Source organism: Rhipicephalus microplus, chromosome 7 (assembly GCF_043290135.1).
Source record: "Rhipicephalus microplus isolate Deutch F79 chromosome 7, USDA_Rmic, whole genome shotgun sequence".
NCBI classification, from domain to species: domain Eukaryota; kingdom Metazoa; phylum Arthropoda; class Arachnida; order Ixodida; family Ixodidae; genus Rhipicephalus; species Rhipicephalus microplus.
In genome coordinates, this window is record NC_134706.1 from 25,766,964 (window position 1) to 25,781,104 (window position 14,141).

Here is a 14,141-nt window from a genome sequence, read left to right on the forward strand (position 1 = left end):
CATAGTTTATAGTACCGTGAAGTCACAAATTAAGCATAAATCAACCAAGACAGATTATTAAGGCAATCATTAAGTATGAAGTAAAAGAGAAGCCAAATTGAACGGAGGTAAAAACGCAAGTGACGTCACTGCGCAGCAGTCATTTGTTGATCCAGTTCCTCGCGTGCCGGGGCAACAACGAAGCATTCCACAAAACAAAACCCAGGGGCTGAACGGATTCGTCGAAGCTTCTTTTATCGACGTTTCCGCTGAGTAAGCGTTGTGCACTTGCCAAACCAAAAAACAAAAACGAGGATGAGGTCGAACCCGTGGCTAGGCTAATCACTTCACAAAAGACCATGACCGAAATGCCGTTCCCCGGACAGGTCATCAGAAGGCTTCGCTCATATATTTTTTTCAAACGGGAGACTATACGAGATAGTAGCTATTGGCTTACTGAACTCGGTACCTACTAAGAGCGCCAGGTCTGCGCGGTAAGCGCGGCACGGCCACAGCGGAAGCTGCGAGGGCACCATTTCTGGAACCCGTTGCAAACCCTCCCTGGGTTACTAAGGCAAGTATACGCTTGGAAGGTAGTCCATTAATACTGCAATAATTTATTCGGTAGCTGAATAACGATGCAGAATTATGGCTGAGCCCTCTGTAATGGGTTGGAGGCATTCAACAATCCACTCGTAACGCAACTATGTCTTGTGATGCCCTGGTTACACAATTCGCATTCTGTGAGCTCTGGTGGTCATTTTACTTTTATACCACGTGAATGGGTATGTTAACGTGATTCCTTTCCGACGTACCGCTTGTGTAAGGTTCATATCTTGCTAAGACAGGAGGGGGGGGGGACAAACCCAGATGTGAACCCGGTTTTCATCCGGTTTATTTCTTATTTTGTTTGTGTTAATTCACGCGATAGCGGTCAACGGTGACGCCAGCGGAGCACTATAAGTCACTATCGTTTTGATCTCATAACAAAATGTTCTTCAAATAAATAGAAAAAACACAGCATAACCACAGAATAAATGATTGAGAGTAGAGCGAAGTGTCCGTCCGTCCGTGCATGCGTCCAATCACATTCGAGAATACAGAGGGCACGTGCGTAACGCTAGTGCAAGCCTACTGCAAGCCGGTTTGCTTCGTCCATGACCCGACCAACGACCCACGACTTACGGCGACTATCCAGGAAACTGAGAGAGGCACTCGTTCCTCGCGCACTCAGGCACAGCCCGCGCAGCAGCCAATTGGAGAGTACCGGTACAGCGCCATCTAGAATACCCTCACTCAATTGCAGTTTGTATGTATTTCCATGGGACAGCGGCGTCTATTGTACTGTTCGGAAGGTATTGCCTTCTTTTCTTTCTCGTCTCTACTTCTCTCGGTTACGCGTGATGAATGACAAGTTTAGACTAAGAGAAGCTTCGCCCTAAAAAGCTCAACTGTGTACGCCAAAATCTCCCTCTGGCTGTTTCTGGCCCTCTGTAGTGTTTATCACCCAGACTAAAAAAAATGGCAGCATATCCACGGAGTGAATGATGAAGAGTGGGGCGAAGCATTCGTCCGTCCATGCGTCCGTCTCTGTGACCGTCCATGCGTCTGTTTGTGCGCCCGTCCCTGCGTTCTTTCTTGCATCCGCCCCTGCGTCCGTTCATGCGTCCATCCATGCATCTGTTTGTGTGTCCGTTCGTTCATCTATTCAACACTCCAAGTCCCACCATCTCGCATCTTTTTATCATATATTCCCCATATAGAAGCACCGCCACCCAGCAGACATTCCAAGGACTAAACGAGAGGTGGCACACGCACACTTTCTTACAGCCTGCGCTTTGGGTCCACTTCCCACCTTTAACCACCTCGAGTTCATGGTATATTCTAGTTCACTGTATTCATGGCACTGCGACCAAACGCTCGCTAAACCTTTCGAAAACCAAGGAGGTTACGCCCAGCGAGTATAACGTAGCAACTTTTCCCTGTCAGATAGGGCTCAATTTACATGCCAATGGCTGCTAATGAGAAATGAGAGACTGGAGAATTCGGCTTTTACTTTCTTACGGCTTGCGCTTCGTATCTACTTCTCATTTTTAACCACCTTGAGTTCATTCATGGTATATACAAGTTCATTGTATTCATGGCACTGCGGCTCAACGCTCGCTAAACCTTTCTAGAGCTAAGGAGGTTACACCCAGCGAGTATAATGTAGCATCCCTTTCTTGTCCGATAGTGCTCAATGTACATGCCAATGGCTGCTAATGGGGATCGCAGCGTGCGCGTTGACTAAAAGCCGAATGCTCATGTCTCTCATTCCCCATTAGCAGCCATTGGCATGTACATTGAGCACTATTTTTTATTGTTAAACAACGCACAGAAGAAATCTCTCACTGGCACCACCTTGGAGGTCAAGTGTTATACCTATTTCGGGTATGTGCCACTGGTGGTTACATACGAGGGACGCCCAAGCCACGCCATAAGGAGCTTCGCCCCTAAAAACAAATTCGAACACGTGCGACAAAGTGACAGCATTATGCTTCCCGTTTCGGGTATTGGCCTTAACGTACTTCAAAACGCGCGCATGGGTAAAAGCCGAACCAGGAGATTGAAGTAACTAGAAGAATAAAAATGGGGTGGAGCACATCCGGCAAGCACTCTCAAATCATGACAGGTAGATTGCAACTATCCCTCAAGAGGAAGGTATAGGAAAGCTGCATCTTGCCGGTACTTACCTACGGAGCAGAAACCTGGCGGTTTACAAAGAGGGTTCAGCCTAAATTGAGGACGACACAACGAGCGATGGAAAGGAAAATGATAAATGTAACTTCGAAAGCAAAGAGAACAGAGTGGGCCAGGCAACCAACAGGGGTTAAGGATATCACTGTTGAAATCAAGAAGAAAAAATGGACATGGGCCAGCCATGTATCGTGTAGGCAGAATAACCGTTGGTCATTTAGGGCAACCGACTCAGAGAACGCAAGTGGGTGAGGGGGAGACAGACAGTTAGGTTGGCTGATGAGAGTAGGAAGTTTGCTGGTATGAAGTGGCAGCGGCAAGCACAGCCCTGAGTTCACTGGCGGAACATGAGGAAGATCTTGGCCCTGCAGTGGACGCAGTCAGGCTGATGATGATGACAATGATAATGAACCGACATCTTTAGCCACAGTGTTTAGAGCCCCATGAGCGTTGACTTCGACCCTGTATTGTTTCGTATAAATACTCGACCCGTTTTTCTTTTTGCAGAACCACGTTTTCATAGCCAAGCTGCCGGTCAAGCCACCCTGTTGCCATCAGCCCTTCCGTCCTCGTACCCGATGGCTCTGTGACCTCCTTTCTCGATGCGAATCTTCTAGATCTTTCGAGTCGGTGACAGCCTTCGGCCATCACTTCAGCTTTCTTCAACTCGGCAACTCATTGAACGATTTTTCAAAGTGTTCCTAGACGGCAATTACTAACGATAAGCAGCGTTTGAGTAAAAACGCCATAAAAGCGTTCCCCTAGTCGATAGAAGCCGTGAGCCGATACCGGCGCAGCATCATCAATCATGCACGACCCTTCGTCGTCAGAACGGTACGTCGCCAAGAAAGCCGACTCCGTTGGTGGTCAGGACCTTGAAGCGTTTCTCCAGGCCAACGTTCGAATCCTCGGGTGCTCGGCGCAGGGGGTCGCGATGGAGCCTTCCCGTAGTGAATTCTATCGACCAGGCTTTTAGCTCAGTAAGAATACCATTGTACAGCACTACCGATGTTCTTTCTTTCTTTCTTTCTTTCTTTTTTCTTTCTTTCTTTCTTTCTTTCTTTCTTTCTTTCTTTCTTTCGCTCTAGCTTCAGCCCCATACAGCTCATTTCATACAAAACCGAAGACATACGATACACCGAGAAACGACATTAAATCAATACTAATCGATCACGGGGATCTTGTTGTTTTACCGGGCTCCATACCTGTAGGGGTCTATTTCTTCCTTTGTTTACTTGTAAGCGTCACTCTTTCTTCGTCATTCATTCACGTGCCTCTTCATTTCTTTCTATGTTATCACCTGTCAGCTTGCTCTCTCTCTCCCCTAGAGTGGCACGATGCATTCCTTGTTGCCTCTTACCAGGTCGAAAGACCTTTGGCGACCTCAGCTTATTTCGTACTCCGTATCGTTTAAGTTTAGCGCGTGTTTTGGTTTCGTTTACCAGAATGAATATTAACAGGGGCGTAGCCACAAATTTTTTCGGATGGGGTGGGGCACCTCCTCGATTTCGGGGAGGGCGCCTCTTCTAAATGGCGATTTTAACGCGTTAAAGAGCTCCTTTCGCAGAAATTCCGGCGTCAGCATCAGCGTTGTTTCTTGTGAGCGAAAAATCCTCATCTTACGCGTGACCGTGAAATAGAGAAATTCTGCAAAAAAATAAATGATAAAAATTCTGGGGCAGAGGGGATATCAAACCACGGTCGTTAGCGTGGCAATCGGATGGTCTACCTCGCAACTAAGCGTCTTCTCGTGAATGCAGTGAAAATGACTTCCTCTACTTTAAGTAGCCGTTAAAGTAGCTTTCATATTGTACAAACACGCGCGTCCTGTATCCACGCTTCACAATGAACCACGAAATATTGCAGTAATAATGTGTGGTACATGCGCCCGTTGCCAGAGGGCGTCAGAACATCTGATTATCATAATGCCTTCGTGGTTTAAAGCTGGTCACCCTCTACGAAAAACACACACATTATACTGCGCCTATTCCATCTAAGGACAAGGGTCCTCTCTGCAAGCCAGTTGGTATTTCGTTGCAGTATTGGGTGTTCCATGCAGGAGCATCATTATTCGTCCGTCTCTTCGCTACAGGGGAGATTTGTTCTAAGACCTGCACGGGCCGCCCCACGCCTACGTCCACTTTGTATACTCGTCGCTGCGCCAGCACTCGACAGAATAAAAGGTCATTCAGCGGCTTCAGGAGGCTTTGGCGAGGAAACGGAGAATAGGAGCCAACGACCCGCCTCACGGGTGCAGGGGCACCCGAGTACCTGTCACCTAGTCGGAGCACAACATCCTCGAGGTCTAGGTTCTGAGATTATCGGACTCTAACAGCCGTAATCTTAAGATAGGGAACATCCACACCCTGCGAGGGCGGGGACTTCCTACACGCTGGATGTATCAATAAATGTTATCTCTCCCTCTCGACAGAACAGAAAACCGAACGTAAATTAAGGCGCTGCCTTGTAGGTTGCCCAGCTTCATACTTGGTCGGCACCACTTGCAAGGGCGTACGTGTGCAGAAACCGTAGAGAGAAAAAAAGTTCTTTGGTGGGGCGAGGGAGAGGACACGGACTAGGGATAACAACTCCCGGGCTACGCCACTGACCACTACTGCGAAACTGCCTTAATTTTCTTGTGCCCACATTAATGCCCTTGCCCCGAGCTCAAACGCTTGCAGTGTTAAAAAAGAAAGCTATAGAACGAGCCTGTCCGTAGTCACAAGGTTAACCCGTCCACGCGGGCTCACCGCCGTGTAACAACACGGCTGGGTTCGGAAAGGTGCCGCGCAAACGTGACTAGCATTATAGAGGCGAGTTTGCCCAATGGTGCGGTCCAGTTCGCCACGATACCCACTGCCACCGATGGGTTATTCGCACACTGATCTAACACGGAAAACTAGACAGAAACGAAACCGAGCGAGCTGCAGTGGAACTTGGCCGTAATTAAATATATCTCACGAGAGAAATTAAATATTTCGGCAGTGACTGTCGCTCCGTGGGTGTTATGTGACGTTCCAAGCGCAGGGTGTTATTTTGCATATTGTTTCAGTGCATTCCCATGACTGTTTCACGAGGTGCACGCGTGCATGTGAGTGCATACCTGAGTGGTTCATTTGCAAGTTGTTACTGTTCATGAGTCTTTTGTCTTCTTGTGAGTGAGTGTATCATAATGCTTTACAGTGAAAGCTGTCATGAGATAGCAACTATATAGCCAAATGTGGTGGAGTTGTTGTTCGCTACCTCCGTCGGTGTTCGCAACCACATTTCCGCACAGAGAGGGGAAAAAAAAGTCACCCCTGCGCGGATCCACGCAGTCCAGTCCCAATGAAAGCTGGAAGAGCTGTCTTTCTAGAGCCTTTTTTTTTTTTTAGGGGCGAAGCTTCTTAAGACCTCACGAATTCCGCCGTCTCCCGTCTGGCCGTAAGACGTCTGACACGTCTGACATCTGTCTTACATTTCTAAACCATTTTTCATGTAACCTTCAACTTATAAGCAACAGATGGCGTTGGTAGTAACCGTTTAGCAGTTCAGCCTTGGAAGTGACCATAATCGCATACGGCTGTTGTTCTCTAAGGGCGGCTTTCGAACAGGCTGCATGTCACCTCCACCCAGGCGTGGCATGTACTTGCCGAGCAAGTCCGTGGAGAGGGTCGCCAAGGATTTTGAAAGTAGTCCTCAACGGCGGGAATCCCGCTCGTACAGTGAGTTCATGCGCGCACTGGACGCTGTAATGCGTACCCAGATGGTCCAGGAGAGGCCGGGACGCAGGCCACAGAACCCATGGTGGGACAAAGAAGTGGAGGTGGCGTGGAAGGAGCGCCGCCAAGCAAATCGGGAACATCGAAGATTTGTCAAAGGCCTTGACACTGAGGTATGTGCAGAGAAGTGGGCTGTGTATCTGGACCGTAAACACAAGGTACAGACCCTGATTCAGTGCAAGATAGCAGACTACAACCTTAGGCTGATCCAGTCCATCAGACAGGAAGGAAGATCTGCAGCACACAAATTTTGGACATACATTAGGTCCTTGGACAGAGCCGCCCCCCCGCCACCTCCTCTCATAGATGCGGCAACGGGGCAACCAGTCGGAGAGCCCTGTGAATACATTGCACAGCACTTCTCCCGGATTTTCGGGACCTCAGACTTGAATACAGACACCACCCTTAGTAAAGAGGAGGCAATCAGTCCTAATACCGAACGCCCCCCAAGCCAAACAGAACCACCCTGGGCCCTCTCAAGGTTCACAGTTGAACGGGCGTTGAAGCGGATTAGGGCTGGAACGGCCACTGGTCTGGACGGCATGCCAGCGCGCGTACTAAAGTGCTTGGGAGAAGACTCGAGGGAACAGCTCGCAGAGATCCTCACGGCCATCATCGAAGGCGAGCCCATCCCTAAAGAATGGCATGAAGGGAAGGTGATTCTTATCCCCAAAAGGGGCGGAGATGCGAGGAACATAGAGGACTACAGACCAATAACGGTCACCAGTGTTATGTATCGCTTGTTCGCGGGGGTCATCAAAGCATGGATGAGTGGCTGGGCGGAAACCAAGGGACTACTGACCGAGCTTCAGAATGGCTTCAGGCCAGGCAGACGTCTGGATGACAATCTGTTCGTCGTCACACAGTGTGCAGAAATAGCTCGCAGGGAAGGGAGAACGCTGTTGTGCTGCTTCCTCGATGTTGAAAAAGCGTACGATAGCGTGCCGCACGGTCCTCTCTTTGCATGCCTGTCTGACCTTGGACTGCCCCGGCTGCTAATCTCCACTATACAACGGTTGTACAGTGACAATGTAGTGAGTGTGCAGTTGGGTGCCATAACTACTGGCCCAATTCATGTAAATAAGGGTCTGAGGCAGGGCTGCCCACTGTCACCATTGCTGTACATTCTATACGCATCCAGAATAGAGCGGGCCTTGTTGAACTCCAACCTCGGATTCAGCATGCGTTTCAGCACAACTAGTGCTGAAGAGAACTTCCACCTGCCTGGTTTGGCATTTGCAGATGATCTGGTGGTTATGGCAGAGAGTAACCAGGAGTTGCAATCCCTCCTCGACATCTGCCAGACGGAACTCGCGAGTCTTGGACTTCGATTCAACACTAAGAAATCGGCGGTTGTCCGTCTAACTGGAGGGAGTACCGATGCAGCAGCGTTGACTTTAGGAGGAGAACTGCTGGCCACACGCAACGATTACAGATACCTGGGCGTCACCCTGTGTGTGGATGCAGCAAAATATAGTCTACACGAGACTGTGATTCGACAGACTGCGTTGCAGGCTCAACGAATCCTTCGTCGCCGATGCCTATGGGGTTGCAACCGATTTCAGATGATCCGGGACCTGTGGAAGATGGTTCACGTGCCGGGCCTGACGTTTGGAAACGCGGTAGTGTGCATATCGCCAACGACACGGGAGTGGTTGGAGCGTCAGCAGAGAGAGGTCGGCCGTGCAGCGCTCGGTTGCCATTATCGAGTGGCCAACGAGGCGATTCAGGGAGACGTCGGATGGTCCAGCTTTGAAGCTCGGGAAGCCGCCAGCAAGATTGCCTATCGGGGTCGTCTCACGCTCATGCGACGCACTCGATGGGCGCGCCGCGTGTTCGAGTACCTTTCGGCAACATGCATGAGGACTGACTGGACACGACGACTCTACCAGCTGGAGAAGAAGTATGGCTTCTTTGCAGAAGCCAGTCCTATTGAAACAGCAGCCAAGTGGACGGTCGAGGTCCGCATGCGAGTCAGAGAAGCAGAAGAAACCCGATGGCGAGAAGCTATGGAGGCGAAGTCCACTCTCGAGTGCTACAGGAAACACCAGGACAGCATCTGTGGGTCGCGCCTCTATGACAATAGCATTGGCAGCAGCCTCCTGTTCGAGGCGAGAGCTGGGGCTCTTCGCACTCTGGAGTACCGCAGAAAGTTTGATGCCACTGTGGTCAGCAACCTGTGCAGAGTTTGCGGCGTAGCGAGTGAGACACAGGAGCATCTCGTCCTTCACTGCAGGAGTCTCCCAACTTCTCAGGTGGAGGGTGCAACCCTCCCACAGGCGCTCGGGTTTCAAAGGCTTGATGAAGATGGAAGCAGCGACAATGGGGGGGGACGGTACGCGGTCGCAGCCACGAAAAGGCGGCTTACTGAGTGGTGGGCAACTATACGGCGGACTTAGGACCTAGACCACTGTGTGCGCGTCTCTTGCCTGTGTCGTTCAAGAGTGTGGATCCTTTTCTTGGTCCTTTCTTTTTTCTCTGTGCTTTTTGTTTTTCTTTTCCCACTTTTCTTTTTGAGGCCAGGACACTGAGTGTGTTCCCCCGTTGCAAAGGGGCCGGCCGCCATCACATCATCATCATCATCATCAGGTAACCATCAACTTATAAGCAACAAAGGGCACTGTGGTTAATTTTAGATGTGTTGGCAGCGGATATATATATATATATAACCACGTTTCATACCACACATTCTCTTCTCTCATATGGACGAAGACGAACGCAGGAAATAGCGACGTGCTGAGTATCAGCGTCGCCGTCGACGGGAAGCTACCGCGGAGACAAAAGAGAAGGAAGCGAATGCAAAGCGGCGACGGGGACATCAAAGTTCTAAACCACAGACTAGGGCTAAGGAAGCAAAGGCTAAGCGGGAAAAAACGCCAAGCTGACGCGCAGTTGAGACAACTTGAAGCGGATGCAAGGCGGCCATACCGACAAGAAAATTCTACACCAGAGACGATAGCTAATGAAGCTGTGATTATGAAGTCAAAACGTAACCCGGAACTCGAAACCTCATATCAGCTATAAAGAAGAATCACCTCTATGTCACAATTGGTCTCAGCACTATCTCTTTGAATAAGAACATATATAAGTATCACAACCACAATCAGTCTCAGTATTATCTCAACTTTAATCACAATAATCACCTCCGAAAGCTTCGCCCCATAATTATCTTCAAGCAGATTGAAGTTCTACGGGTTCACTGGTACCCACTACGCCAGAAACATGATTACTTTAGTGAAGTAGGGAGGCACCTGCTACGCGACTATTCGTTCATTGGAGACGCATGGTACCCGCTAAACACCGATGAGTCATTATGTGCGCTTTGTTGATGATGCGGCCGATGACGACGAAGAATTATGGTCGAGCTTTTGCAGCCGAGTGACTTGTTGGGTGAGTTCGTTCATTCTTAACGAGCTTATGGCGCTAAGAATACACGAGAGAAAGACATGCGCAAACTATTCACTAAATAAACTAAATCAACTAAAGCTTTTGTAATGAGTTGGATACATTCAACGACACACTCGTTACGTTACTTTTATTGTGTGACGCCCAGTTTTTATTTAACTCTTCTAAAACGCCCTATAACACGTGCTAACGTTATTCTTTGCCCGGAACGAAGCCTGCATAGGTTCTGTTTGCCAACGGTTTTCAATCACCGGCGTGGCTGTCTCGTGGATTACGGGGCTGCTACTGAAAAGCACAGGTTTCGAACCTCTGTTTTTCGAAGAAATCTCTTACGTTTTTTTTTTTTCAATTCTTTCGTGAGATATCGCTTACGGGACCGCGGCAGCAGCAGCGGACAACAGTGGTGCCAAAATTTTTTATTGTTGTTATCTGTTAATAGTTTCCAATGTAGAAATCTAGGACCGAGCAGAATTGGAAACCAGGCTCTCTGCGTGGCCGTCGGAAATTCTACTGCACACCCACGCCAGTTCTCGAAATTCCATCGCAAAAATACTTCGCCCAGGCGTCATGTCCAGCAAAAGATTACGTAAACAGGTGTGTAGTGTGAGTGAAGGATAAAATAGCGTCCTGACGTCACAAATCGCGAACCATGTAACAAGTGCTTGGTTTGAAGGTTCCCCACTATTACAATGGGCTTAGCCATAATCATTGTCAGCCACGCGATCAACAAAGGGCACCTAATAGCTAACAGATGTGCAGCGTATACGTGCCTTCTACGCACACTGATGAATAGTAGCATAGTGAGGGCTCCCCACTTTAGCGAAGTTATGATAACCCATGGCATAGGGGTCACCCAGCAACTGCACGTGTACTCAGTCACCACAGGAGAGTATACAGCAGGTCCCGGAAAGACTGCTCCTCGAACTTTTGCTGACTGACCTTGTTTCATACAAATATGGCGCTTTTTTTTCTGACTTCTCACTTAACTAGGATTTACTACTGATAGTTGTCTACGTATCGCATCATGCGTACAATGCATATAGCTTAAACTTGAAGCAGGCAGACGCTCGAGTGAAAGAAGAAAAAAAATTATATCTTACCAGCAGGTTTTGTGTCTTGGTGAACGAAATATACAGAAGAATATTGATTGATTTGTGTGTGTATTGGCCACAGCTCTATTGCTATTCACTAATTTCTGATTTCATGCTGTTCCAAGTCTGTTCAAAAATATGTCACACAGTTTGATAAGTTACAGTGAAGAAGTCGAGTATACTCATGCATTTCTGGTCAAGAGGACAGAAGATTGGGCCTTTGTAACAGTTCCATTCACCTCGATTCTACAAAGTATACATGTAGTCTAATAAGAAATGTGAAACATTTTTAGCGCTCCACCAAGTAGGCTAACTTCCGCACCAGGTAGTTCAGAACAGGCTGGAAAGATTGGTCATAGACTCAGTGGCTTCCAGCCCAAATGAAATATCAACGCTCTAATCAATTTCGAACAGGATCTTTTTGTGAACTTTTTCGTGCCTAGCATTGTATATTTACACTAATATGGCTTCATATTACAATGAAACTCAAAATGAAAAGAGAACTAAATTATTTAGTGTTGTAAATTGTTCTTCTTCAATAGTGGCATTTCATTTCAGATATGTGAAATGTATAGTAGAAGGAATACTCGTTCAGCAAATAGAGACGATATGACAATCGTTTACTCGCATCTTCCACACATTAGGTCTGAGAGCTGTATCTCGTAATACAAGTTTTTTGACATTCAAAAAATGAGCTGTTTTCGCTTTTCCAAAGATAATTGACCTTAAAACCAAGGAGTAGGATTGGAAAGATTTGTGTTTCATTTGAGTCCCTGATTGTTTTATATTTCCTTTTTTATATTCAATGTTGTAGTTAAACTATTCGCGAACGAAACTATGTGGGATTCCACTTAAATCATGTGAAACCTTGTTGCGCGAAGGTATGTAAGTGGGGGTGGTCATTAAACAAAAGTGGGTGGGATATGAGATATGACGTCACACAGGGATACGTGAAAGCATGCATGCTTAAAGTATTAGCCTACAAACGTCGCACGACTTCATTGTGCCTTACACGACAGATGCAGATGTGTAGAAGTGTAAATCAAAGGAGTAAAGAAAAGAAGATTCCTTACCAGTAGCCGCTGAACCTTAGCTTCGTCGCCATTTTCTGAGGCTGGTGTCTTCCGGTTCGCCATGCCGACCACTTCGGTTCACTGTGTGCAGACTAGTCTGTCCTGAGACACATTGGCTGCATTCGGTATTGTAGATTATAGCGAAAGTTCGACGAAGGTATAACACACTCTATCACGGGTTTGTTTCTCCAAGGGGAATAGCGTCACGACGTTTGATGACGTAGCCTCTGGGTTACCTTTCAATACGATATGGTAGTCATTGTCGACGCTAAAGTAGACGGTGACGGTTGCTAGCAAACGCGAGGACGTTTCTTTTCGCACAGTCATGACACGTTGGATATGTCCTTAGCAGGTGCCGCTGGTGTCGTTTTAAGGATGACTCGGCATACTGTGTCATTGCTGTTATTTTTGTCGCAGCACACTAAACTAGACACTAAACTAATCTGTAACTAGATTTGATAGAGGTAGCTGTTGCACGCTTAACAGACTGGACGGCCCTGTGCTTAAAATCAGTGTCAGAGCTATTTAGTGGTCACGAACGACGGTTGTTAAAAAGACCACATGAAAACTGGTTCACATCCAATTCGGCCAACGCGTATTTGGAAAAGCACTGGCGAGTCGTCAATATCACAGCTACTTCGGCAGATTCATTGAAACCTACCTGAGCACTGCTGCTCTATAGGCGCAAGTTTATGCGTTTACTCCATCATGTCACCGTAGAGAGTGGCCGGAAGCGTGCACTTATTCGGAATGACAAGAAGTCCAGTACTTCGCCGTCAGCTGCGAGTCGATGCACAGACTTTTATATTGACCCGGAAAAGTACGCAGACTAAAAACTTGCGTTATCGATGCGTCTTCATTTGGCGCCTGCTTCAGGGGACACTTGCTGATAGATAACAGCGGCAATCCTCTTCACGAAAGAGGAACAGCCAAGATGAAGGCTAGGCTAAGGCGCACTCATCGACACCATTGACGGGTCGATTCACTGCTTGGTTGAACAATCGCCGAAGGCTTGCCTTTCAACGAGAGAGTGGCGTGCGTGCTGTTTCATTCTGCACTACTCCGAAAAACAAAGGCAGACGTGACGTATAACAGATGAAGATCTCCATCACACAGTTCCACGACGAGTCGGCCAGGAGTGAATGATGTAGCAGGTTTCACGCCAAGGCCGCAATCGCTTTCGAAGTTCTGCTACAGAGGGTAGTTACAAGGGCAAACACTATGAGTCGTTGCAGACGACACTGAAATGCAGCATTCTTAGCGTACGCATGCGGTCAGTGCGAGTACAACTGGGTCAGCTGATGGCGCCAATGTGTCACTACGAATTCGTGACCGCAGTAAGCCTTCAGGTAAAAAGTTACCTTTGTCACTTCACGCTTCACAGCAGACGACGACGAATAAAGTTTTGCTGCAGACGACAGCGCGTTCTGTTGCACAGACCACACACGACGAACAAAGCTCGGGACCTTGACAGCACGTAGCAGCTTGAATGCCGAGCTTATGGTTCAGGCTTCATGGTGAACTACGCAGTTTAGTTTAAAAGCAAAGCCTTCTTAAGACACTAAGCTTTGTGCCGAAGACCTCAGTGTCCCGGTACCGTAGCCTCAGCAGACGACAGATGCCTAACTACGGCCGGCGGTCGCAGAAGGAAATCAGTCACAGCATAGAATCGGTCGACAGGGGAGTACGGTTATCGCCATACGAAGGGAACGTGAAGAAACTCGGACGACAGGTGCTTGTACCAAATGAAGACTCCGGTAGCAGGCAAGAAGCGGGGCAGACGACAGACGCGTGTACCGTGCGAAGACTCCAGAAGCGCGAAGAATAGCAGACGACTGTGAACGAACTGCGCGCGCGTTCCGGTACACAATGTTCCGGCTCGCGCAGTCGCTTCGCTTTCCATCCACCGTCACTGGGCCGTCTGGCTCGTGGTTTGAAAGTCGCCTCGTTTCGTTTAAGCGGCGGGGAAAAAAAAAAGCAACACGGCGATCGATGCCGCTGGGCGGCGTGCCGGTGCTATACACTACTGGGTGGAGCTCTCTTTTCTACGCGTGGTCCCTAGTCGATGTGGAGCATGGAGGAAGGCAGGTGGTCAC

At 48.3% G+C, this 14,141-nt stretch overlaps 1 protein-coding gene across 3 annotated transcripts in view; it reads right to left on the bottom strand.

Moving 5' to 3' along the window:
- The window catches only part of LOC142767355 (kinesin-like protein KIF19), a 155,347-nt gene extending 141,382 nt beyond the window's left edge, over positions 1-13,965 (bottom strand). For all 3 annotated transcript variants that reach the window (XR_012884833.1, XM_075868851.1, XM_075868852.1), the window contains exon 1: positions 12,046-13,965. Coding sequence is in view for 2 of the 3 variants with exons in the window: in XM_075868851.1 (XP_075724966.1) it covers positions 12,046-12,108 (63 nt within the window). In the remaining variant the exon portion in view is untranslated. The remainder of the gene's footprint in view (positions 1-12,045) is intronic.
- Positions 13,966-14,141: the final 176 nt, after the last annotated feature.